The 27,618-nt window shown below is 42.5% G+C and overlaps 1 protein-coding gene across 1 annotated transcript in view; it reads right to left on the reverse strand.

Moving 5' to 3' along the window:
- The window catches only part of LOC122799216, a 971,249-nt gene that overhangs the window by 618,278 nt on the left and 325,353 nt on the right, over positions 1-27,618 (reverse strand). Inside the window, exon 4 of the mRNA XM_044068134.1 lies at positions 11,105-11,198. Coding sequence (XP_043924069.1) covers positions 11,105-11,198 — 94 coding nt within the window. The remainder of the gene's footprint in view (positions 1-11,104; positions 11,199-27,618) is intronic.

A 27,618-nucleotide genomic window follows, 5' to 3' on the forward strand; every position in this document is an offset into this window, starting at 1 on the left:
TTTGGCATGACCCCTCAGCCTGCCATGCCATCAGCCATGATGTTTGCTTGAGGAGAAACCCTTTTGGTGTCAATTGGTTTCAGGTCTAATACTGCTGCATAAAGCTCACACAGACAATTCTCTTTATACAGTTCAGAGTTAAGAAGGTTCGCAAGCAAAAGATCACCAAAGGAAGAAATAAGGAGGCCAAAAAAACATTCAAACTAATAAATTACTGCTCAAAGTGAGGGTGGGAGGATGTTAAATGAAGTTTCAGCCTACTCAAAAAAAAAAAAAAAAAAAAAAAAAAAAAAAAAAAAAAAAAAACACCTTTTTGGAAACCTCAAAGCATTAAGTGTAAAATTATACAAGGACAAGTGGAGCCGGAAGTCTGGTGGGAAATTAAAAGAAAGACAAGTGATAGTGATGGCGGTGGTGGGGGGTAAACAAAGGCCAAGTGGTGCTGGGAAGGGGGGAACTGAACAAAGACAAGTTGGGACTAGTAGTTCAAAGATGAGTGCAGCCAGAAGGAGGGTGGAGGAATTAAACTAACACTCAGTTTGGACTGTCAACATTTTAAGGGTCTTATTTTCAGAATACGAAGTCATTATTTACAGCAGTCTTACTGTGCAGTTTAACTCCAAATAGTAATTCTGCAGTGTGTAGTTGAAATCCCATTAGATAAACCTGCACAAAAGTGCCACAGTTCAAAGAGCTAAAGTGACACAACTGACATGCTGAAAACATGAGGCCAAAAAGTCAAGAAATGGCCAAGTTATGACTGTTTCAACAAGCTGTTCTCATTTCAGAACAATGTAGTGCACAATGCCAGTAAGTACAGCAATACAATGGCAATGATGACCTCAAAGCTGAAAAAAAGGTGCTGTAGTTGTAAACCCTCTGCAGATGATGTTTAGAAGAAGTGACGGTGATAGATATGCCTTTTAGCACACCAGCCTTCTGTGCAACAGGCCCTCTTGATGGTCCATATGCGTCATTCAGTACATCATACAACATGTTTTAACAGCACAATCACACAGCAAAAGGCTAACAAAAAGCATTACAGTACCCTGGCTCTGTAAACGATCTTACCTGCTGTAGAGAAGGCAACTTCCTCCACCTTTGGTTGGTTAGTGTAGTGCAGCAGTCTGAGCTTGTGGGTTCACAGTGATAAAGTCAGGAGCACAACACTGGCAGCCTAAGAACATGACAATATCTCAAAGTGGGAAAATGGTAAACAGATGACAAGGTAGCAACGAATGTCCAAGGTTGGAGTAACAACAGCTCAGATTGTTAAAGGATGACAGTACTACTAAAATTCCTAGACTATTTTTCCTTTATAAGAATATCAATATTAATATTAATTTTTGGAGCAACTCACATGTAAGATTGCCGCCCATCCTATTACCAGTGGGGCGCACACAGTTTGAAATGAATGTTCCTGCTGCCCGCTGTATAAAGCAGTGGGATTTCAAAAATCCTGCTTTGCCAATCACACTGAATTGCCGGAAAAAAAAAAAGCAATTACTTGCTACTTCCAGCTTTTCCATGGGGATTCAGTTACATTATCAACCAGGACCTGCAGGCAGAGCTATTCTGTTAGGTTCGGGTGTTTTAACTCATACAGCAATTGGCTGCAATTCATGAAGGGGTGGGAATGGAGCAAGAAGAGTCCTAAACAGCCTGCGGCTGTACAGCTTTTTTTTTTTTTGCGCTTCTGCAGCCACTAATGAAAAGGACTCAGATTTGCTTTTTTGCCAGACCAGGAAGCCACTCCGCAAGCCAGCTACTCCATCCGGGAAGTCAGCCAACCAGCCAGCCAGCCACTCTAGCAGGGAAGCTGGTCAGCAAGCCCAGCAAAAGCTGTGACTGTAGTAATAAGTATTGTACAAACATTTTATGGCTTTAATTTTTTGAAGCGTGGGAATATTGTGTTTTATTTCCATTTTTAAATGTTTTAATGTTCAGAAGTAAATGGGGTGCAATGTACAGCATATGAATCTGTATTAATTGTTTTGAGATTTGCAAATACTTTTTCAAGATGTAAAAAGTACATTACAATTATTTGAATCTACAGTGGTTGCAGTTGTTTTGGGATGATTGGAAGCCGTATTTTTAAAAGTGAATGTGTGCAGAGGACTTTTTTATTTCTGGCGGGGGCAGTGTTCAGGGATAAATATAGTGCATTTATCATATCACTATGCTACTGTGGTTGTTTCAGGACAGTTTGCATTTACAAATGGAAATGTTTTGGGTCAGTTTGCACTTTTTAGGCGGAAATGTGTGTATAACTTTTTAATGCTGTCTTCAAGAAGTTAGGATGTACTGCTTTGGGTATTTCTGTAGTGGTTGTTTATTGATGACTTGAAAGAACTAAAAGTGAAAGTTTGAATATATAACTTTTTTGGGTCATGTTCACAGGTAGACATAATGCATTTGGGATTCTACTAGTACATATTGTGGTTGATTCAGGATAGTTTGGTTTTATAGGTAGAAATGTTCATAGGTTGGAAGCCTAGTCATAACAATTCCCTGGAAATTTCTTCCCACAATATTTACTTCTCTGGGCCCCTGTCTAGCAGGGCAACTGACATGATCCCCGGGGTGAATTTCCCATCTCCCATCCAATCATCAAGGTTCCTTTTGAAGAGGGCCAATGAGGCGCTCTGCTTGACATGTATGGGCAGTCTATTCCAGAGTATGGGGAGTCTCTGGGTCAGGAACCTATCCCTCCAGCATGTTTTGTTCATTGTGATGATAAGGTTTAGATCCCTGGAGCGTGTGGCTCTGAGGGATTGGGATTTTAAGTGGAGCATGTCCAACAGCTCAGGGTTCGACGTGGCCTTGTATGTTAAGCAGAGATCACCTCTGAGTAGACGATATGCCACAGAGTATAGCTGGAGTTTTTTTTAGACGGTCAGCATATGGCATTCTGCTTTAGGCCTGTGATTCTTTTAGTGAGGTATTTCTGTGGCCTTTCCAGCTGTTGCAGATGTCTTGTGAGGTACAAACCAAATGGGGCATTATACTCTATGAGTCTAATGAGGAATGAGGAATGAGTACAGTGGGACAATGACCTCTTTTTCTGGATGAAAAGCCCTTAGTGATGAGGTGTGCCACATAGAAGGATTCCCTGACTGTTGTGGTGATGTGGTTATCGAAAGTGAGACCAATGTCCAGTTGTGTCCCTAAGTCTCTCATCACATTTTCGATGTTTAGTGTCCTGCCACCTATGTGGTAGTTCATGGGTACGTTTTTTCCCAAAGGGGATAACTATACATTTCTTGGCATTAAGCTTGAGCCCATGACTCTACATTTTTAATGCCATCTTCAAGAAGTTTAAAATGTACTGCTCTAGGTATAGTACATATGACTGCTCTGCTGCTGGACTTATTTCTTTGCTGTGTAGAGTAAATTAGTGTTACAGGGTTTACTTTTATTCTTATTAATGCTGTGTTTGGAGGTAAATGGGCTCTGTGGAGTCTGCTGTGCATAGTAATTCTAGAGTGGTTAATGATGTTTTGCAAGAAGTACCTTTAAAAGTGAAAATATGTGTACAACTAGACAATGTGTGTGTGTGTGTGTGTATATATATATATATATATATATATACACACATACATATACACACACACACATACAGGGGCATGTTCAAAAGTAAATGCAGTGCAGTTGGCATTCTACTAATACATTTCATGACTGTTTCAGGATAGTTTGCTTTTATAGGTGGAACTGTGTGTATTTTTTTAGTGCTGCCTTCAATACGTTTAAAACATACTGCTTTGAGTAGAGTGCAAATATGGCTGTGATGCTTTTGGCATTTTCTTTCTTCATTGTGCTATAGGCTTTATTGTTTCTTTTTTTTCTTACTAATGCTATGTTAGGAGGTAAATGGGGTCTGCTGTGCATTGTAATTTATTTTATGGTGGCTGTTTAATGATGATTTGCAAGAAGTACTTTTAAAAGCAAAAATGTGTGTATATAATTTTATTTTTGGGGGGTGGGGGCATGTTCAGAGGTAAACAGAGCATGTGGCATTCTACACAGATGTTAGAATGGTTGTTTAAGTTTGCTTGCAGTGTGCATTATGTAGATGATTTGGTTTTCTTGTTTAGAATGGTTACAGTTAGTGTAATAAGTAAAATTTGGATTTTTTTGCTTTAATTTACAATAAACATGCTCTAATTATACACATTTAAAATACTGTGCTTGTGTGCAGTATGTAGACTTAGTTTTCTAGTTCAGAACACTTATGGTTAGTGTAATATGTAGAACTAAGACACATTTTGCTTTTTTAAACAAGCATACTTGTCTAATAACAATAGTGTCATGTTGTGTAATATTTAATATCTGTTATACCCGAGTAATGTATGTAAAAAGTGCTTTTGCAGTAATGCTTCACTTACTGTTAAAGCTGCATAATTTAAATGGGTTGTAAGAGATTTCAGTATGCTGTAATAAACAAACTGTAATAGCCAGAACTGCATCTCCTTCACCACTTCTGTGGTGATGTCATAGGTAGAGGGTGTGGCCAGTGTAATACTGGTCACACCCTTATGTCCCACATTGGCCCACTTTAAAGGTGGCAACCCTACTCATAGGCAGATCAGGCAAACCTCTCAACTGTCCCTGATTCTGGCTTAAATTTTAGCTCTGCCCTTCTTAAACCCTCCTAAAACCGGTGGCTTGGAGTAGAGTAGAAATGGTGAATTACACTTAATGACAATAATTAGAGTTATAGACTTTTTACTTCAGAAAATGTATATTAATTCACATTCTCTTATTCTCTGAATGTCTCAAATTAAGAGGGTTGCCACCCCCTCCGTTTTTTTTCCGGACTATCCGAAATCAAACTGATTTTCCAGTAGTCTGGAAAACACTGTACAAACTCCGGTATTCTGTTTCAAAAAAAGGAAACAGACTATCGGAGTTTGTAAACTGGAAGATTTACTCTGTTTTTTTTTTTTTTTTTTTTTTTACAGAAAAGCATAGTAAATCAGCCGAAAACAGGCAGCAGGGATGGAAAAAGGGGGCGTTCCCCACAAGGTGATGTAAGCATGACGTTACAAAATGGGTGGAATATGGGCGGGGAGGGGTGGAGTGGGTGGGGTTACTGGTGATGCAAGGGGTGTGGCTTTGCTCCAGTTTTAGCCACAATGAAAGGTGGCAACCCTACAAGTTAACAGTACTAATATTTTACAAATGTCACTGATTGTCCCCAATTCTGATGAAATTTGTCCCTGACTGGTTCATAGCTATGAGATCAGGTACAAAACCAGTATCACTAACACAGGAAAAATGCACACCAGACCGAAAGCACTGTCTTTTGACAATGTATGCAGAAGAAAGTACAGATGTGTACACTTACCATAAATGTAGATGGTGTATTCACTGTTGCAGTCATCACACTTGGGTTATCTGCCTGCAGTAGCCCTCAGTCGACCTGATTAACAAAGTCTTGGGTCCTGCGTCGGTTGCAGTCTCTTCTTCCATGACGTCAGGTCATCAGGGGTATAAAACATGCAGCCAACGCCATTACATCAGTTTTTCTTGCCCCAGATGTCAGGTGCCCCTCCCCTAATGGGAAGCAATTAAATATATAAAAATACAAGGTTATATCTCCAACAAAAAAAGCAAATACACCAAAAAGCTTTTAAGCATAGTAAAGGAGAGTAGAGGTATAGCCAAAATAAGTCAGGGGGCTGGAGGGAGGGTAACCAGGACTGCAGCAGTGAATACACTCGAACATCTACATTTATGGTAAGTGTACACAACTGTACTATGTTCTTTGTGTTTCAATGTTGCAGTCATCAAATCTGGGTAGATTCCCAAAGCTAAGGATGGGAGGAGGAATTTAGATAGGATTAGGACCGGCTATAAGGCCCTGCAAGATTGCAGTGGCAAAGCCAGCTCTGGATTTAGAGAAAATTGGCAAATGGTAATGCTTTGTGAAAGTATGTTCAGAACTCCAGGTAGCAGCCTCTAGGATGTCCCTGGTAGGGACGCCTCTGAGAAAGGCTGGAGAGGTAGATGCAGCCCTAGTTGAGTGAGGTCTGATCCCCTGTGGGATAGGTTTTCCATGGTGCTTATAGCAGAAATTAATTTAATGGCCTATCCATTTAGAAACGTTTGCTTTGAAATAGCCTTCCCCTCTGTCCCTGCAACAAATGCCACCAGCAGTTCAGATTTCCTTTGAGGTTTAGTCCTGTCCAAGTAGAATCTAAGTTGTCTGTGCACATCTAAGGAGTGCAGTATCCGTTCCCCTTTGTTCTGTGGATTAGGAAAGAAGGTTGAGCAAATGGATGGACTAAGAGCCACACTTGATACCACCTTGGGCATGAATGAGGGATTATATCTGAGGGACACCCTGTCTGCAGGAAAGATGATTAAAGGCTCCACTGCCATAAGGGCCTATAATTCAGATACCATTCTTGCTGAAGTGATTGCTAAACGGAAAGCTGTTTCTCAAGAAAGGAATTTTAAACCTGCAGTAGCAGCTGGCTCGAAAGGAGGAAGAATGAGTTTCTCCAATACAAAGTTAATGTAACAGGCTGGAATTGGAGCTCTCCTGGGTGGTCTTAAATTTCTGGCCCCTCTGAGGAACTGCTTGAGCAGTGGATGAGAGAAGAGAGAAGGTTCTGTGTTATGATGAGCTGAATTGGCTGAGGCGTGAATTTTGATGGAGGAAAAAGACAAGCCCTTGTGAAGCATCTCAGTTAAGTATTGTAAAATCTGAGGTAAATTGGGCGCTGCTGTGCTCATCCCTTCAGATTGTTTCCAGGCACAAAATCTTTTCCATTTTTCAGCATAATATTTTCTAGTACTAGGCCTCCTTGCCTCAAAAATGATATCCATCACTGGTTTACTGAGGGATGGTAAAGGAGAGATTAGGACATTAGCCAGGTTGCTAGGTTCAGTGTTTGAAGCTGAGGGTGCAGAATCTAGTTCTCCAGCTGAGACAACAGGGTAGGAGTCTGAGGCAGGTGCCATGAGGCCAACAGTGACGCACTGCGCAAAAGGGGGTACCTGTGTTGGCGTGGCCAGTCTGGTGCAATCAAAATCGTCCTTGGTCTGTTTTGTTTGATCTTTAGTAGTACTTTGGAGAGCAGAGGAGGAAAGGCATATCTGGGCTCCCCCATTTGCTTGTCAACGCGTTGAAAATCCTTGGTTCCAGTTTCCACTCGTGTGGGTCCATGAGGTTTCTGCTTAGTCTGTCTGCCAGTGTATTTAGTTTTCCTGGCAGGAATTGAGCTTGTAGATGCACTTGGTAGCGCAAGGCTGTGTTCCACAATGCCATGTCTGCAGAGGGGGTAAGAATGGGTACCCTCCTGCTTGTTGATGTACCACATAACAGTGGTGCTGTCCGTCTTTACCATTAATTGTTCTGGAAGAATGTGGTCTTTGAAAGCTGTCAGAGCATTCTGTACAGCTAACATTTCTTTTTGACCGATATGCAGGTGCATTTGACTTGGGTTCCATTTGCCCTGAACGCACTTCCCTGCCAGGTGAGCCCCCTCCATGCATAGTCTGATGCGTCTGTTAGGGTTTGGGCGGCAGGGGGGTAATGTGAATGGTATTCCCTTGTTTTGGTGGCAGACCTCTGCCCACCAAAGGAACTCTAGGTGTAGGCACGGTATGACAAGAATCATTGCTTCTAGAGCCTGAAAATGTTGACACCATAGGCTTTTTAGATACCACTGTAGCTTCCTCATATGCAGTCTTGCATATAGAATTAGAAGAATGCAGGAGGCCATGAACCCCAAGGCTTGTAGTATTTGCCTTGCAAACAGCAGGGCTTTTGTGGCCACTTGTTTGAAGTAGGTTGTCAAATGAATGTTTCTCTGGCGTGAGGAAAGCCATCTGGGAAGTTGTATTTAAGCTTGCTCCCAGGAATATAATTTGTTGACAGGGTACCAGGTGTGATTTCTTTTCGTTTATGATGTACCCCAGACAAGTTAGCACCCTTTGTACAAAGGTCAGATGATTCAAAAGCATGTCCTTGCTTTCTGCCTGAATTAGACAATTGTCCAGGTATGGGTATATTTGAACATTTCTTTGCCTGCAAAATTCAATGACTAGAGTTAGGCACTTTGTGAATACCCTGGGCGCAGTAGATAAGCCAAAGGGCAATGCAGAGAACTGATAGTGCGTGTAGCCTGCTTTGAAGCGTAGGTATCTTCTGCAAGATTCCCTGATTGGGATGTGCAAGTATGCTTCCTTAAAATCTAGTGTTGCCAACCAGGCATCTTTGCCTAGCATAGGAAGCCACTGGTGAAGAGTTAGCGTCTTGAATTTTGGAATCGCCAAAAAGGTGTTTAGAGTAGACAGGTCCAGGATAGGACACCATGAATTGTCTTTTCTGGGCACCAGAAAAAGTCTCAAGTAGAAACCCTGTCCCTTTTCCTCTTCTGGTACCAACTGAAAAGCCCCTATGCTTAAGAGAGAGAGTACTTGCTTTGGGCCTATGCCCACTGATTTGGGGGTAGATCTGGTCAACCGTTTGGCGTTGGTAACATGTTGAAGTGAAATCTGTATCCTTGGGACACTATATTTAAAACCCATTTGTCCCGTGTAATGATCTCCCAGTTCTTTGCATGAAGAGCACTCTTTCCCCCCAAAGGGGCAGTCAGTTGAGAAGTGCTTGGAAGTTTTAAAAATAAGTCATTGAGACAGTTTACCATGGGGGGAGTTTTATTACTCCCAGATTTGAAGTGGAGGCCCCCCCACTGCTTAGTCCTGTGCGTACCTTGGGGCTGAAGCCTGGGTGCTTTGCTGGATCTGGGTTTGGACTGAGAAGGTCTGGAAGAGGCAGGAAAGGACCAATTCTTAGAAGGCCACTGCCTACTAAATCTTGGAGGTTGTGCTTGTAAAAAATCTCTAACGGTTTGCATAGATTTAGCTTTTCTTTTTAAGAACTTCTTCTGCTCTGTTGCCAAACAGGCGGTCCTGATTTAAGGGAGCATCCAGTAATTTAGCTTTAACATGATCTGGCAAGAATTGCTTCTTAACCCAAGCATGCCTTCTATGTACAGACCCAGTTACAGCAGCCCTGCAAGATGCCTCTAGTGAATCAAAACCACATTGCAAAGTACAAGAAAGACTGAGGAAAATGGCGTCGGCTGATGCCTTTATACCCCAGAAGCTGTGACGTCGGGGAAAGTGCGACATCAGCCGAGGCCAGACCCAGACTTTGGAATCCGGCCGACCGAAGGGCTGCCTGAGGCAGGACAACCCATATGTTATGACTGCAGATGCATCCTTGAAGGACATCTGGCAGTTTGAGGCCCTAATGGCCAAAGTTGCAGAAGTGTATACCTTCTTAACCCAGCTATCCAGTGCCCTGGAGTCTCTATCAGACGGGGTAGGATTTTTGGCAGTAGTAGCTTTAATGCCCTTGGGTCCCTGTGAAATGGTCTCAGGATCCGCAGTAGGATTTTTGAAAAGGAACTTGTGAGTGTAGGAACCGTGTAATATCTATCAGGTTTTCTGGGAGCAGGAGGTAAAGAGTTAGGGGCCAAGCTAGAGTCAGAAAAAGCATCAACAACAATGTCTTGTAGAGGAGGTATGGCTAAAGGCCTGTGTTGTGGCAGGAGTAAGAAATCCATAAGCCTCTTTTTAGAATCAGAGAAATCCTGACTTTCACAACGAAAATGACCCCTGAGAGTATGCAAGGTTTCACCAAAAGAGAAATCCTCTGGAGGGGGAGCAGAGGGAATAGAGTCCTCAGCATCAGAATCCTCATAGGTAGATAAGGGTAAATTCTGGTCATCAGAGGAAACAGAAATTTCAGAATCCAGGTCAGAAGTATCATAAGCAAACTCAGTCGTAGGTCTCTTAGTCGGATGGCTTACCGAAGACATATCAGGAGAACTGAACCGAGCACCAAAATATTCAGAAGCGAAAATATACTGACGATGGATAGTCTGAGGTTTAAATAAGACAAAACCGACAGCGAGGTACGTCGTGGTCAGGGCCTAGGCAAGGAATAAAGTACGAATGAAAATCTTTATGAGGTATTTGCTTTCCACAAGAAATGCAATTATTTATTTTTACTGACATCGGTTTAGAGCAAGAAAAAGTTTCCCCAACAGGGTACTTAGCTTTTAGTTGAAGACTTCAGTTCTGAAACTCGAAAACGAAAATTTCAGGAGTCTGCCGACCACCACTTGCAAACTGCTTCTGCTTCGGGCAAGAAAGACTGGTGTAATGGCTTCGCCTGCAGTTTTATACCCCTGACATCATGGAAGAAGAGACAGCAAACAACGCCGGACCCAAGACTTTGTTAATCAGGCTAACTGAGGGCTACTGCAAGCAGATAACCCAAATGTGATGACTGCAACAGTGAAACACGAAGAACATCTACTCTGTTGATATCATACATTGAATAGAAGATAACAGTTGCAACTGACAGCAGTACACACTGGAGGAGAGGGTACTAAAGTTTCCAAATGATCAACTGGCATACAATGGAATTCTGTGCAACATCTGATGCTGGATACTAGCCGAGTTCAGAAGCACAGCACAAAGAAAGTGAAGAAAAATTTTACTCTGAAACTAAGGCATGGTAAATGCTGCTCCCTCGGTAGTACAAAATTTTATCTCTGAAGACCTTATGGTACATGCAAACAAATGAGATTACGAGTCAGTGTGGTGGGAAACCAAATCTTCAGCATTCTGAGAGGAAATGATGCCATAACTCTCAGGCACATCTCTCATGGCACAAGGCTTGTTATCCACAGTTAAAAATACTACAGATGAAAGCACCATGTGTAAATAGCTGTTTAAAATGAAAAAGGATATATACAAGTAAATACTGCAAAGCAACAGTGATGACCCTCTTGTAATACAACTTTGCAAAGTTCTTAAAATGCAGTAAAATAAATGGTCTTTAACTTGCACGGTTAGCTCTGCACTGCACCACTACTATATCCTATGCAACTTCTCCATTAATCTCACCTTTCACATTAATGACCAACATTGATACTAATGTATTTCAAAGGAAAGTGACAGTTGTGAAATTCTGTCTGTTTTAATATAGATCATGATACAAGATTTGAATGTGAAAAAAAAATACACTGGAAATTGAACGGAATAGAAAGAGGAAATGTCAGATGCATTTACTTACCAACTTCAACAGCACAGACATAGTGGTACTTAAAAGAGCAACCTTTGTAGTAGCAACCTAATGTGGCCCCATTTTTGTGGCACTGTGAGCACATCTGAGGAAACAAAAAAGTGATACCTTACACAGTGTACTAAAAATCTCAAAAGTTTTTTTTTTCCTTTTTGAAATGTAAGAATACTGGCCAAAGAATATATGGACAGCAGGACACTGAAGTCCAACCAAATTATTAAAATGCAGGTTACTGACTGCTCAACACACAAATGTACAAAGTCAAAAGGACTGACTACACAACCCAACTGGCTCAGACCACCACAAGGAAGTATAGGTATGCCAGGTACTAGCACAAAGAAAAAGCTTGCATAAGTTAACACAAATTCATTTCTAGTCACAGTCAACAACAATCTGACACGATTTTCAAGTAGCTGTAGGATCTTCAGCAAACGTATAATACCAGTCTAGCAATGTTGTTTCACTGGCATCAACTAAGATACGCCACATATGAATATAGTACTATCTTCAGGGAAGGCTGAGGCACTCCTATTAACTTCAATTACTATACTTCACTCTACATTTGCTAAAAAAAAGTATTAAAAAAACCAAAACAAACAGCACTAGAAACACTAAATCCAAGGACTGGAACTTTGCTTGCAACATAAATAAAACATGTTGGAGAGACAGATGCATCTCAAAGGATCCCTGTACTATGGAATAAGTTCCCCATTCATGTGAGGCAGAGTTAATTCCAGATCCTATTCAAACAAAACCTTGATCACTGGATGAGAAATGGCAAATTCACCTCATGATCTGGCCCCTATGCTCTGATGGACTGAGGTAGGTAGTAAATAAATTTATCACTAACTAACACCCCCTCCTCTACATAACCCCTAGCTACCTCCTTACTAGCATACTCCATCATATAAACTACTGAAAAGCAAAACTGGTAACGAATGCCAATAAAATACAGTCTGCGGATCCACCAATAAGTGCCACACGTCCAATGTGATATAAGCCGATTTATTATGCCAAAAAACACAAACGTACTCAATGCGCTATAATGTGCAATGCGATAAACCAAAAAGTAAAAATTCTTAATGAAAGTACTATATTCCTTAAAAATCAGTTAAGTGCTTTCACCCATGACAATCGGGCTTCATCAGAACTGATCGCCTAAAGCAATTAGTAGTTTAAATACCTTTTTTGGCGCCAGAAAAATTCTAACTTCTTACAGTGACATAAGCGCTCAGTTTCCAAGAGCGCTAAATGTCAAGTACCTGTCATCCAATAATATTACAATATTTCATTTCGATAATCAACAAAACAGTATATAAAATTATTTAAAACTTTTCTGTAAAAATATAACAGTAAGAAACTTTTCATTATTTTGTGTCCATAATCAAAATTTGTGCACGTAACTTTACTATAACTACATTCCATATCCTAAGTGCCTTACATTACTAAAAAATAAATAATAGATATGAGAATGTATAAAATCCTATAAGATCTGCTAAAATAAGTGTTATAAACACTATATACTTAATAAATTCACAATACTTCAAAAATATAAATATAATTAATAAATACCCTCACTGTACTAATTCCTATATATCAAATATATACCAAATTTATACATAATTGTTTGGTGATAGCTTCTCTAGTAGCATACATATATTTATGTTTATATTTATATACGTATACATTTGGATATGTGACTATGATTTTTTTTATATAACATCGTACATAGGTCTTAGATGATTTATAGGTGCGTAGGTTAACTTGAATTTAGTACAGTGAGGTACGTCGTGAGGTACGAAGTGTCTTTCACATCCTAAGATACCAGAAAAACTTGAGGAAACAAAAGAGGGAAAAGTGTTTGAAGAGAGAGAATCCTGAAGAAAGAACATTGAGAAAGCTGTTTGGAAAATATAGGTCTAGAATGGGCCTCCATTACTCCTCCTTCCTGGGAACCAGAAACATTCTAGAATAAAAACTTGTTCACTGCTGAGAAAACGGAACAGGTTGCATGGTTCTTTGATCCACCGGATCCTGCAGAACCAAGGCAACATTAGGAAGGTGTCAAGGAGAAAGCTGAGGAAGACTGGAAAATGGAGGAAGGGATATCCCAAACCTTAAATTAACCATACTGGATGATGGAAAGATCACAGGTATCTGTGGTTATCTGTTGCCAAATGGGAAAGGAAAGGGTTAGCCTGAGGGACAGTGGAATCTGGCAGAAGAGAAGGGGAGGCTGGTGTCAGACACATGCAGATTTGTCAGGAAAATATGTTTTTTGGTCTCTAGAACTCCAAATGGATTTATCTGGACAAATTCACTTAGTAATCCTCTTACTCATAGGAGGTTGTGTAGGCTGCCTACAGAAAAAAAGATGATTTAGATGGATAGCTCCTCTGGAACTTGGGTACAGGGGAAATGCACATTTGCTTCAGGTCTTGCATAATCTTGCCCTTATTCTGAAGGATTTTAAACAAATCTGCAACAACAGTGCCAAAAGACTGGATGTCTAAGGGAAAATTTAAAAGGCTGGCCTTACTCTGGTTGTCTAAGGGAAAAGTTAAACGTTTGGCCTTAGTGTCCTCAGGTAAGGGTTGAAGGTACAACCAAGAGCATCACCTCAAGACTAAAACCGATACAACTGCCCTAGAAGAGGCATCAGCTGCATGCATCATGGCCACAATTAATGGAATTGCAAGCTATCTGACAAGCAGAGATCAGAAGAGAAATAGCAGAAGTCAATGTCAGAATCAGGAATCAGCCCCCCCCCCCCCACACACACACACACTGGGACAAAATAGCCAGGACATATCTAGTCATGTGGTTCTGGCAATTAATGGCCCTAAAAGTCAAAGTAGCAGAAGTATACACTCTCTTCCCATACCTCTCCATAGCATGGATGTTCTTCTATTGTGCCCAAAGTGGGAGACCAACATCATGTCAGAACCGGGATTAAAGAGAACAAGATCAAGAGCCATGAGATGCAGAGATGACAGCGACTGTAAAACTAACAGAAACAAGCACAAAGAGCCAGAAAAGAATCAATGGTAATAAGTAGCAGCATAAACTGTTTATTTGATATAAGAGGCAAGATGGGGCGTTACAAGGGCACAAACCGAATTACTGAGCAAGCAGAAGGCACAAAAAGTTTGTTGGCTAAAAAGAAATGTTTTAAAGTATTTGATGAAACGATTAACAGTAAAGCAAAACGAGCATGTTTAAAGATAAAACAAGCAAGTTTAAAGATAAAACGAGCATGTTTAAAGTAAAATGAGTGTGTTTAAAGCAAAACTGGGCATGTTTAGAGTAAAACGAGCACAAGAAAAGTACACGGGGCATGAAAAGGGCTTAAACGAGCAAAACCAAATATAATAAGGGCAAAAAGGGCACATTAAGCAAAAATAAAGCAAGGTGACTGCATGTGTTTTGGCAAAGTGCTATGTTTTGGCATAACTACAACTTCGTACTGTAGCAAGGGCATAACTAAAGTTATTTGAAGTATCTCAAAGTGTGTAAAAGTGCTTACAGTGTGTGCTTATTACTGTCCATGTATTTCAAAGAGTGTATTGTGTGCAAAGTGCAACTAGTTCGTGAATTACAGTCAAAATATAGCCATTTCGAAAAGTTTCTTGTGCTGGGTGTATCTATTCACAAAGTGCCGCCATTACAGAGTGTTTCTTGCACTGCAAAGATTTGCCTAGCAAGGTACCACCACTTTGGGGACATTTCAGTGTGCTGTATGCAGTTATTCGCAAAGTGCAACTACTTCAAAATGTTATCGAGTTCTGGGCAAGAGAGGTCCAGTTTATTCACACTGTGCAGTTATCTAATATGCTTCTTACACTAAGAGGTGATTTATTGCAAAACGGCATTACAAGAGTATTACAGTGCCTGAGAGTTTATTTCACTCGCATCGTAAAGTTGTTTGAGATGATTCTTAAAATGATAAATGACTTTAGCATTTTACAAGAGTGTTAAAGCGCCCGAGAAGTTTATTTCGCCAAGTCCAATTATTCAGAGGTACTACGAGTTTGTTCATTAGCATTACTTCAAAAAGCCCAAAAGGTACAAATTCAGAAGCACAAAGGCATTGAACAAAGTTACAAATACTGGCATAAATTTCTGGCATATGTGCATGAATGTTTGTCCTTATTTGCAAAAAACGTCACTGGTATGTGTTAACATGGCAGACTGACTTAAAAAGCCCCTACCACTTGTACTTGAACAGAATATTGCACAGAATTGAAGAATATTTGAGCAAGAGTACGACATTTTTATACAAGCAGCTTATGCAGACAGAGATGCACGCACCAGGGCATTCATTTTGCTAAAAGCTGGGTCAGAGGCCATGAAAACTGTAATATTAAACAAAAAACAGAAGAAAACAGCCAGGAACCAATCCAATAAATTTAATACTTCTCCAGCACTTTGGCAAAGCCTTCAAGGAGTACATAAAACAAGAATAAAACACACCCTCTTAAATACAAATGTAAAGCATCAATTAAGCAATTTAAGCCTCAAAGAAGCCATAGTATTAAATTTTAAAATAAATACACTTTCTTTATACAACTTCTTACACACAGTTTCGGAATGAAAGCCCATAGGAATCTTCTCCAATATAGTTGTTTTTAAACAATAGGGGTCAAAAAGTATAGTTGTGTACACTTACATAAATGTAGATGTTCGAGTGTATTCACTGTTGCAGTCATTACATTTGGGTAATCTGCTGGCAGGTTGCCCTCAGTCAGCCTGATTACCAAAGTCTTGGGTCCTGCGTCAGTTGCTGTCCCTTCTTCCATGACGTCAGGGGTATAAAACATGCAGCCGACGCCATTACATCAGTTTTTCTTGCCCCAGATGTCAGGTGCCCTCCCAAATGGGGAGCAAATAAAATTAAAAACACAAAAAATATACCTCCAACCAAAAGCAAATACACCAAAAGGGCTTTTAAGCATAGTAAAAGAAAGTAGAGGTATAGCCAGAGAAAAATAGGGGGATGGAGGGAGGGTAACCAAGACTGCAACAGTGAATACACTCGAACATCAACATTTTTGGTAAGTGTACACAACTGTACTATGTTCTTCGTGTTTCACTGTTGCAGTCATTACATTTGGGTAGATTCCCAAAGCTATGGTTAGGAGGAGGAAATTATACTGCATTAGGACCAGCTATAAGAGCTGAGACAGTAAGTAAGGTGTCTGAGGCAGGTGCTACGGTGGAAGGTGTGACACACTGCACAGGAGTGGGTGCCAGTGTTAGCGAGGCCAGTCTGGAGCAATCAAAATCATTTTTGGTTTGTCCTGTTTGACCTTTAGTAGAACTTTGGAGAGCAGAGGTAGAGGGGGAGGGGGGAAGGCATAGACTGATAAGTTTTTCCAGCTGAAGGACAGAGCATCCACTTTTCAATGAGTTCTTGTGCAAAATTTGTCCAACTGATAGTTCCGGGGTGAGGTAAAAAGATCTGTGTCTGGGCTCACCCATTTCCATGTCAACATGTTGAAAATCCATGGTTCCAGTTTCCATTCGTGTGGGTCCATGAGATTTCTACTTAGTTCGTCTGTCAGAGTATTCAGCTTTCCTGGCAGGAATTGAGCTTGAAGTTGTACTTGATAGCTCAAGGTCGTGTTCCACAATGCCATGGCTAGTCTGCAGAAGGGGTAGGAGTGTGTAGCCCTGTACCACATAACCATGGTGTTGTCCGTTTTTATCAGTAATTGCCCTGGATGAAGGTAGTCCTTGAAGGCTGTCAGTGCATTCTGTACAGCTAGCATTTCTTTTTGATTTACGTGAAGGTGCATTTGATTTGGGCTCCATTTTCCCCAAATGCACTTCCCTGCCAGATGAGCACCCCATGCATAGTCTGAGATGTCTGTAGTTAGGGTTTGGGCGGCAGGGGTGGTGTGAATGGCAGTCCCTTGTTCTGGTGGCAGGCCTCTGCCCACCATAGGAACTCTAGGCGCAGACAAGGTATGACAGGAATCATTGTTTCCAGGCTGTGACAATGCTGACTACATAGACTTTTTAAATACCATTGAAATGTCCTCATATGCAGTCTTGCATATGGAATTAGAAGAATACAGGAGGCCATGAACTCCAAGGCTTGCAGTATTTGCCTTGCAGAAAGCAGAGTTTTTGTGGCCACCTGTTTAAAGTAAGTCACCAAATGAATTTGCTCATCTGGCATAAGGAAAGCCATCTGGGGAGTTGTATTCAAGCTTGCACCTAGAAATGTAATTTTTTGAAAGGGCACTAGTTGTGATTTATTTTTGTTTATAGTGTACCTTAGACAAGTTAGTACCCTTTTTACAAACGCCAGATGTTTTAGAAGAATGTCCTTGTTTTCTGCCTGAATTAGACAATCGTCCAGGTATGGATATATTTGAATATTTCTTTGCCTGCAAAATGCAATTACTGGAGCCAGGCACTTTGTAAAGACCCTGGGCGCAGTAGATAAGCCAAAGGGCAGTGCAGAGAACTGGTAATGCAAGTAGCCTGCTTTGAAGCGGAGGTATCTTCTGCAAGATTCCCTGATTGGGATATGCAGGTAAGCCTCTTTTAAATCTAGGGTTGCCAACCAGGCATCTATGTCTAACATAAGAAGTAACTGGTGAAGAGTCAGCATCTTGAATTGTGGAATATCCAGAAAGGTGTTTAGAGTAGATAAGTCCAGAATTGGATGCCATGATTTGTCTTTTCTGGGTACCACGAAAAGTTTGAATAGAAACCTTGTCCCTTTTCCTCTTCTGGTACTAATTGAATAGTCCCCATGCTCATGAGGGAAAGTACTTGTTTCTGGGCCTCTGCCCACTGATTTGGGGGCAGGTCTGGCCATCCGTTTGGAGTTGGCAAGTGTGGAAATGAAGTCTGTATCCCTGGTATACTATATTTAAAACCCATTTGTCCTGGGTTATAAGTTGCCAGTTTTTTGCATGAAGAGCCAGTTTTTCCCCCAAAGGGGCAGCTAAAAGGTAAGTGCTTGGTAAGTGTAAAGGGAAGTCATTGAGACTGCTTACCATAGGGAGGTGTCTTGTTGTTTCCAGAGTTATAAGAGGAGGCACCCCGTTGCTTTGTTTTGAAAGTCCCTTGGGACTGAAACCTGGTGCCTTTGGAATGTCTGGGTTTGACTTGAGTGGCTCTTGAAGGAACTGGAAAGGACCAGTTCTTAGTAGACCAGTGCCTACTAAATCTTGGAGGTTGCACTTGTAAGAAATCTTTCATAGTTTGCATAGATTTAGCTTCATCTTCCATCTTTTTTAGAACTTCTTCAGCCTTATTACCAAAAAGATGGTCCTGTTGTAAAGGAGCATCCAACAATTTTGCTTTAACATGATCAAGCAGAGTTTGCTCTTTGAGCCAAGCATGCCTTCTTAGCACAGACCCAGTTACAGCAGCCCTGCAAGAGGCCTCCAAAGAATCAAAACCACATTGCAAAGTATGTTTTCCAACTTGTTCAGCTGAATGCAATAAATTCTGTAAATCTTTATTTTCCACACAGTCAGAAATCAACATAATTTTCTGTTTAAGCAGTCCCATGATATGCTGCTGATATTCTAGCATATGAAATTGAAAGTTTAAAGCCCTGACTGCCAAGGTTGCAGAAGTGTAGACCTTCTTACCCCATCTATCCAGCACCCTGGAATCTCTATCAGAAGGGGTAGGATTTTTAGCAGTAGAAGCCTTAATACCCTTGGGGCCCTGAGAAATGGTTTCAGGATCCGCAACAGGATTTTTGAAAAGGAATTTGTGGGAGTCAGGAACCCAGTAGTATCGGTCTGGTTTACAAGGAGCTGGAGGCAGAGAATCAGGAGCCATACTAGATTCTGAAAAAACATCAACAATGTCTAGAAACGGAGGTACAGCCAAAGGCCTACGCTGAGGAAGAAGAAGAAAATCCCCAAGCCTCTTTTTAGATTCAGAAAAATCCTGACTTTCCCAGTGGAAATGTTCCCTTAAGGTATGCAAAGTTTCCCCAAAAGAAAAATCCTCAGGGAGAGAAGCAGAAGGAATGGAATCATCTGCATCAGAGTCCTCACAAGTAGGTATAGACAATTCTTGTTCATTAAAAGAGTCAGAAGAAACAGAATCCTGTTCAGAATATTCATAATCAATATCTTGCCTAGGCCTCTTAGAAGGGGGGGGGGGTTGGTTACCCCTGATCAGAGTAATTAGATCTTTAGCCATTTTGATAATTTGTTTTTTAGGCATAGCGGCCTGCACATGTGGCCTAGGCATCGGTTGGTTAGACATAGGTCGAGATTTTGGCCTTAGTTTTGAAGATGGCATCGGTTTAATATACAAATCGGTAGGCCTGAAAACACCCTCAGAAGCCGGTGCCTGCACAGCGGCTCCGTACCCATCCAAGCTACAGACATCCGCAGGTTCCATAACTGAAGCATCTTGCGGCATACCGGACTCCAAATGGGTTTCAGTAGAGGCCTGTGAATCAGAAGTAGCGGGTATCAGGGGCTGCAAAAGCGCCTCACTGAGTACCGGCGAACTGGTGAATGGTTTAAGAAAAGCGTCATCGGCAGTTTTGGACCTCAATGGCCTGTCTGTCTTTTTCTTTGCGTTTTTTAGGTATTCCGGTAGTCGGACTGCTAACAGACGACATTTCTGGATAATTAAAGCATGAGCCAAAATATTTAGAAGCAAAAATGTGCTGACATTTGATAGTGCATTGAATAAGTAAAGCACAAAACTGACAACAAGGTAAGTTCCTAGGCAAGGAATACAGTACAAATGGAAATCCTTATGAGGTATTTGCTTCCCACAAGTAATGCAATTATTAACTTTTACTGACATCGTTAAGGAGCAAGAAAAAGTTTCCCCAACAGGGTACTTAGCTTTTTAGTTGAAGACTTCGGATCTGAAACTCGAAAATAAAAATTTCAGGAGTCTGCTGACCAGTACTTGCGAAATGCTTCTGCTTCGGGCACCGCGCGGCAAGAAAGACTGATGTAATGGCGTCGGCTGCATGTTTTATACCCCTGACAACCTGACATCATGGAAGAAGGGACAGCAACCGATGCAGGACCCAAGACTTTGTTAATCAGGCTGACTGAGGGCAACCTGCCAGCAGATTACCCAAATGTAATGACTGCAACTGTAAAACATGAAAAACATTCAAAAAATTGAACAAAATGTTTAAAAGGACTATCCAATTTTTTTATTTCTGATGTTCCTAATGTGCTCTTGAAGTCTACACTTAAATTTCCGCTTGCTCTTCCCTATAATAAATAAAATTACACTGGCACTGCAGAGCATAGATAACCCCTTCTATGTCACAATTGTACCTTTCTAAAGGACTAAAGGTCTGTCCATTAATATACTCAAATGTTCTTGTAATATATGGACACACATTACAATGGCCACAAGCAAATGTACCTGTAGATATGCCTACAGTAAAAAGTGGGATTCAAAATGGGAAATATAAACTGACTGTGTACCAAAATATTCCTTTCGTTTCTACCTTTTTTATAGGATACATCTAATGATGGAGATAAAATCTTAGCCAAATCATTATACTTAAATATGTCCAATAATATTTTACCAAGTTAATAAAGATGGGGCTAAACACACCATAAGTGGAAACAAAATATATTTGCCTTCTATCTTCCCTTCTCCCTACAAAATTATTTTTTTTGAATTTCATTATTCTTTGCAAACTTGTCATGATTTAAGAAAAAAATCACCAGTACCATTAATTACTTTATATACAGCGCCCTTTATAGATTCCCTGTTATACTCTCTGGATAAAAACATGGGATACATCCTTTCCATCTCTACATTAAAATCATGTTCATTATTACACAATCTCCTCAATCTTAAACATTCACTATACGGAAGAGACAAAATAGTGTGTGGTGGATGGCAACTAGTACCAAATAAGAAGTTATGTACCTACCATAACGTTCCATGTTAGTTGTCTTCTCTCGCCTTCTTTCTTGCTTGATGGGTTCGGAGCCGATCCCTCGGCTCCGACTCGGCACTTGCTAAGCTCGAGAGTCACTTTTACCAGCTCGAGGCAGCCCCATATCCCATGATGCAAGGCGGTAAGTACACAGATCTCGTTTGTTGACAAAGGGCAATAGCACCAAGCATAAAATACTTCCCAAAGGAAGAAGAAACTTACAGATGGAAAAAGGACCAGGTCTGAATGGTCTTTAGCATAATAGTTTCTTATACAAGGTCTGTCCAGGCCAGGGGGAAGGAGGGAGGGTCGCAAGAAAGAAGGCGAGAGAAGACAACTAACATGGAACGTTATGGTAGGTACATAACTTCTTAATGTTAAGTTGTCAATCTCGCCTTCATTCTTGCTTGATGGGACCGCGTCCCTAGCACCTCTATCCTGGGTGGCTCAATGGAACAAACTCTTGAGGACTGTAGAGCCAAAACTGGCTCTGTCCCTGGAGGCCAAGTCCAATTTGTAATGGGAAACAAAAGTGTGAGGAGTAGCCCAAGTGGCCGCTGCACAAATAGTGTCCAAAGGAAGTCTAGCTTGAAAAGCTGTAGAAGTAGCTAAGCTCCTAGTTGAATGTGCTTTAGGTTTTGAGCACAGCTGTTTTCCCCTGAGTATAAATTTCAGAGATGACCAAGAAAGCCATCTGGACAAAGTCACTTTAGAAACAGGAAGGCGTCTTTTATTATCGGCATAGGAAACAAAAAGTTGATCAGATTTTCTAAATTTTTTTGTTCTGTCCAAATAATATCTAAGTTGACGATGGACATCAAGATAATGTAGCTTTTGTTCAGCTCTGTCTGAATAGTTAGGGAAAAATACCGGGAGATCAATGGATTGATTCAAATTGTTCTTTGAAGCGACCTTAGGTAAAAAGGTTGGGTTAGTTCTCAAAGATACTCTGTCTTTGTGAAAAACCAAATAGGGGGGTCGAACTGAAGAGCATGAAGTTCAGACACCCTCCTGGCAGATGTAATAGCCACTAGAAATAACGTTTTCCAAGAAAGATATTTCAGGGAACAAGAAACAGCTGGCTCGAAGGGGGGAAGAATCAAGGATGTCAGCACTAAATTTAGATCCCACTGAGGAGGAGGATTCCTGATTGGAGGTTTTAGTAGGAAAATTCCTTTCAAGAAGGCCCTGCAGAGCCTATGGGACATAATATTATGATCTGCTATCCCAACATGAAAATTGGAAATAGCAGCCAATTGAACTCTGACTGTGGAAGAAGAGGAGCCTGCATGAAAAATCTCTGCTAAGAAGTCCAGAACTGCCTGAACAGGGGCAGTAAAGGATCAATATTTTGGGCCTTAGCCCAATAAGAGAAACGTTCCATTTGCTTGTGTAAATCCTCCTGGTAGAGGATTTTAGTGAAGCTACTATGATGTCTCTAACTGGGTTAGAGATCAAAGGAAGCCTGGCTAAGGAAGGAAGTGGAGCAACCATGCTGTGAGGTTGAGAGAAGGGATTGACCGGTGCAGCTGACCGGATTGGTGAATCAGAAGATCTGGCACTGGGTCCAGATGCCACGGCTGCACCAAAAGGTGATGATGGAGGAACGGGAACCAAACTTGTCGAGGCCAGTAAGGGGCAATGAGAATCAATTTGGCTCTCAAAGCGGTAGCTTTCTGGATCACCTGAGGGATCAGAGGAAATGGAGGGATGGAATAAAGAAGTCCTGGGCGCCAATCCTGGTTCAGAGCGTCTCTGGGGATGGCCTGATAGAGGGAAGAGGCTGAAGAAGTCTGGACATTTGCTGTTTTGGGGAGTAGCAAAAAGATCGCAACATGGACGACCCCATTCCAGAAAAATCTCTTCCGCTATAGATTGCTTGAGAGACCACTCGTGAGGCATGAGGATAGCTCTGCTCAATCTGTCCGCTATAATGTTAGTTTTCCCAGGGATATGCGTTGCTACCAGAAACCGATGAGAGGAGATCGCCCATTGCCAAAGTCTGAGCGCTTCTCGACACAAGGGGTAGGACTTGGTTCCGCCCTGTTTGTTGATATACCAAACTACAGACATGTTGTCTGTGTGGACTGCAATTGTCCCTACGGGAAGAAAGTCGTTGAGGGCTTGCAACGTTAAAAGCACTGCTCTCATCTCCAGGACATTTATGTGCAGATGGTACTCGAACGGTTGCCCCGTCCCATGAACCATCCTGCCCTGATAATGACCCCCACCCGATCAGGGAGGCATCCGTGGTGACAGTGGCTATCGGGGACGGAGGTACAAAGCACCTGCCTTGGTGAACCTGAGACTATGTGATCCACCAAGCAAGATGCTCTTTGCATGTCTGTGTCACCAGAATCTGGTGACGCATTGGAAGTTGCTGGTATGACCACTGTGTGAACAGCATCCACTGAAGAAGGCGCATGTAGAATCGAGCCAGGGAAGAAGAGTAATGGCCGCAGCCATGAGACCTAATACCTTTAGAACCATTCTGGCCTGTATTTTCTTGCTGGCCAGAATGATCCTGACATGAGTCTGAATGTCTGAAACTCTTTGTTCTGTAAGGGTAGCTGACATCCGAACAGTGTTTAAGTTTAAGCCTATGAAGGTAATAGACTGGCAGGGCGATAAGGATGACTTTTGAAGTTGATTGAGATGCCCAAATGAGAACAAAGGTCTATTGTGTAATCCCTGGCTTGTATAAGCTGACGCCTGGTGGTGGCTGACAGGAGCCAGTCGTCGAGATACGGAAACACCTGGAATCCTTGACGTCTCAGGTGAGCCGTGACCACTGCCATGCTTTTGGTGAACACTCTGGGGGCTGTAGTGAGACCAAAGGGCAGGGCTCTGAACTGCAAATGACTGGACCCCAGCCGAAAGCGGAGAAATCTCCTGGAGCGTCTGTGAATTTTGATGTGATAGTACGCATCCTGAAGATCTATTGAGCACATCCAGTTGTCCTTCTGTAAGAAGGGCAGAATTGACTGAAGAGTGACCATTCGAATCTTGTCTTCCTGACAGACTTGTTGAGTCTGCTGAGATCCAATATTGGTCTCCAGTCTCCGTCCTTTTGGGGACCAAAAGAACCTTGAGTAGATTCCGGCTCTGAATGGTCTATTGTAACTGGCTGAATGGCTCTTTTTGCAGTAGTTTTGCGATTTCTGACTCTGCAGTGTCCCTTAGACCGGTGGTACATCTGGAAGGGAATTTGAGGGGAAAGGACTTTCCTCGAAAGGAATTATGTAACCCTTGGATATGATCGACTGTACCCATCTGTCTTGAGTGAGGGAATGCCAGGCTTCTGGGTACAGTGATAATCTTCCCGACTGCCTCCAAGGAGGGACAGCCGGGCAACACCTCAGGGATGCTGAAAGGGCTTGTCAGAGAGAGGCTCCCTGTTTCCCTGGTTCTTGGACCCCTCTGCCTCTAGAGCGGTGTCTGTTATTGTTACCCCTCTGCCTCTAGGGGTAAACTGACCACGTGAATCCGGCGTGACTCCTTGGGATTTACGGAATCACATCTTCCGCCCTTCTGTCCTTTGGGATAAGGCCTAGAAGGGGTGGAAAACGGACTCCAACAGCAGAAAGAGTCTTGCCGTCCTGCTCGCACCTGGTCAAGGTTTCCTTCACCTGAGGGCCAAACAAAGCTGACCCATCAAAGGGAGAATTTGTGAAGGACGCCTTAAAGGGATCCGCAAAATCACATAGCCGCATCCAGGCTTGGCGCCTAAGAGCCACACCTGTGCTCTGCTCTACTCGCTCCATCAGCAGCATAAGATATTAGCCGCATGGAGGAGTTTGCAATGGAATTGAGGGTTCCTAGCTGAGAAGCAATTTTTTCTTGAGCCCCTGCAGCTGTAGGATCCTGAACTACTTCTCCCAGCTCCTTCAGGATATCCCTCTGGAGTCTGGTGAAGTGACATAGGTAATTCAGCGAACGCATAGCAAAGGTCGCTGAGGAAAACATCCGCCACCGCATCTATCCATGGTCCTAGAGTCCTTATTAGGAGGATGGACGGGCACGGAAGGATCTGCAAGTTCCTTTTGGTGGCCGCAGCCACCACCATGGCATCAGCGGGACACCCTTAGTAAGGAATTGTTTGTCGCCGGGCAGTGATAAATTTTGAAGGCCTCCTAGGGACTGGCTCTACAGAGTCAGGAGCTGCCCACGCCTTCGTGCAATCACCTGCATAAGGGGTCGAAGGCGGAGACACCCAGGAGGTGGAGGGCCGAGATCCAAACGCCTCTAGGTATACTGACTCATCCTCAGAGGGATTGTTGGTGGGCCAGTTTCCCTCTGTTTCAGAAGTTCTAGGATGTCTGAGAAGGAGACATCCTCAGAGGGGATCTAGGGGATCCTCTGACTCATCAAAGTCAGTATCCGGTGACAGACTCGGGGAGTCTACATGCTTCCTCTTACAAGTCCTCTTCCTAGGAGGATCTCCCGAAACATCAGGAGAATCCTCGGAAGAGGGGGAAATTCCCAATGGGGAAACCTGAGGCGGAGGATCTCTGGGTCCTGTAGCAAGAGAAGTGGCAGAGATGTCAACAGGTACTATAGAGGGAGGAGCTACGGGAACAGACTGCTGACTGATACCAGTGGCCAGTACACTCTTCATCACCTCGAAAGCTCCCCTCCCAGGCAGGTCCGAGAGAACCAGCTCCGAACAGCTAGGAACTCCAGGGACCACCGAAAGGGAAGTCTCAGAGGCAGATGTCGGAGCCGAGCTCACCAAGGCCGAGGCTCCAAGGGGAAGAGCTGGTTCGGACAAGGGTCCGATGCCACTCACCCCCTCAGAGGAGACCATGGAAGCCCGACCACCGAATCCCTCTAAGGAAGGTCTCGAAGAGGAGATAAGAGTAGAGGCTGAAGGGACAGAAGGGGGTATCCGTCCTCCAGCCGTAGCAGTAACCATTCCCGAAGACTCCAACTCCAAGCTCTGGGGTAGAGTTGAAGGAGGAACTGTAACGGGTGTGGACCAACAGTCGCCTGTTGAGACGGACTGTGTAACATTTGGGCCAGTACCTGTGACTTGAGTAATCTACTGACCACTCTCTCTAGGTCATGATCTGACAACCTGGATGACCTTGAAGATCGGCTCCGATGGCTCCGCCCGATAGAAGAGGTGAAGCCGAGCCGAAAGTATCGGCTCCAAGGAAGGAGACCTCGACCTCTTCCTGGAATGAGCCATCGGAGCCGATACTATAGATCCTGTCGGAGCCGACTTCGAGCCGACAGAACGCCGATGTATCGGCTCCAGCCGAGCCGACACAGCCACCAAAGTAACGGTGTCGGAGCCGATCGAGCCGACACCGATGCCTGTGCCACATGGGTGTCGGAACCGATCGGAGCCGACATCGAAGTGGTCACAGATTCGGCACCGATAGCCATCGGTGCCGAAAGCTGTCAAGCCAGAATCGGCTCCAGCCGAGCGATCTCGACTCAGTACGAAGTCGGAGCCGAGGCCGCAGGCTTAGATACAGAAGCCTGGGCCTTGGAAGGTTTTGCTGATTTTGGTGGAGCCGACTTAGCCGGAGAGCCCTCCGGCTTAAGAAGGCCCCTAAGAATCAGCTTATTCCGTCTCTCCTGCAGGACTCTCTGGCTGAAGGAGTGACAAATAGCACAGGAGTCCTGCAGGTGAAGAGGGCCCAGACAATACAGGCAAGAAGTGTGACCGTCTGTCAGAGACATCTTCTGACAGCACGAGTCACACTTCTTAAAACCTGAGACCCTCTCCTTTGACATGGTGCTGAAAAAACACACACACACACCAGTCAAAATTAACTTAAATAAAATACCAAAAGGTATTCTATAAAACCAACACACACACCCTAACAGGGGGGGATGGGATAGGGAAAAGATTGACTAACAAAAAATTAAAGGAGACAGGGAATTTCTGTCAGAAAAGGTACAAAATAACTTAAAAACTATCAATAAAAGGTTTTTGACTAAAAAGGGGCTTAAATATCACAAAAGTGAACAACTTACCAGGAGCTGGTAAAAAGAAGACCTCCTAAGCGAAGCGGCAAACGAGATCTGGGTACTTACCGCCTTGCATCATGGGATATGGGGCTGCCTCGAGCTGGTAAAAGTGACTCTCGAGCTTAGCAAGTGCCGAGTCGGAGCCGAGGGATCGGCTCCGAACCCATCAAGCAAGAATGAAGGCGAGATTGACAACTTAACATCAAATATTTATCCCCATCTGCAAACTTTCTATGAACTGTTGTGAGAAATATACTTTCCTACTAATAGTCAGATTAATGTCCAAAAACATGAGTTTTCTACCCACTTGCAGACCAATAAAGGAGAAACCAAATCTATTTTGATGTAACCACTCAAACCCATTTACTTCATTAATACCTTTACATATAAATATAAGATCATCAATAAATCTGTGATACTTACATATTTTTTAAAAAAATTCTGCATGATAAAGATGTTCTAATTCATATAAACCCATCATCAAATTGGCATATATGGGGGGAAAAGATGCCCCCATGGCCATCCCCTCTAACTGAAAGTTCATATTATTAAATGTAAAATAATTATTTTTCAAACAGAAATCCAACAATTCTAATACATAATTTGCTTGAGG

The sequence above is a fragment of the Protopterus annectens genome, chromosome 4.part0 (assembly GCF_019279795.1).
Source record: "Protopterus annectens isolate FY-2018-M chromosome 4.part0, PAN1.0, whole genome shotgun sequence".
NCBI lineage: Eukaryota > Metazoa > Chordata > Ceratodontiformes > Protopteridae > Protopterus > Protopterus annectens.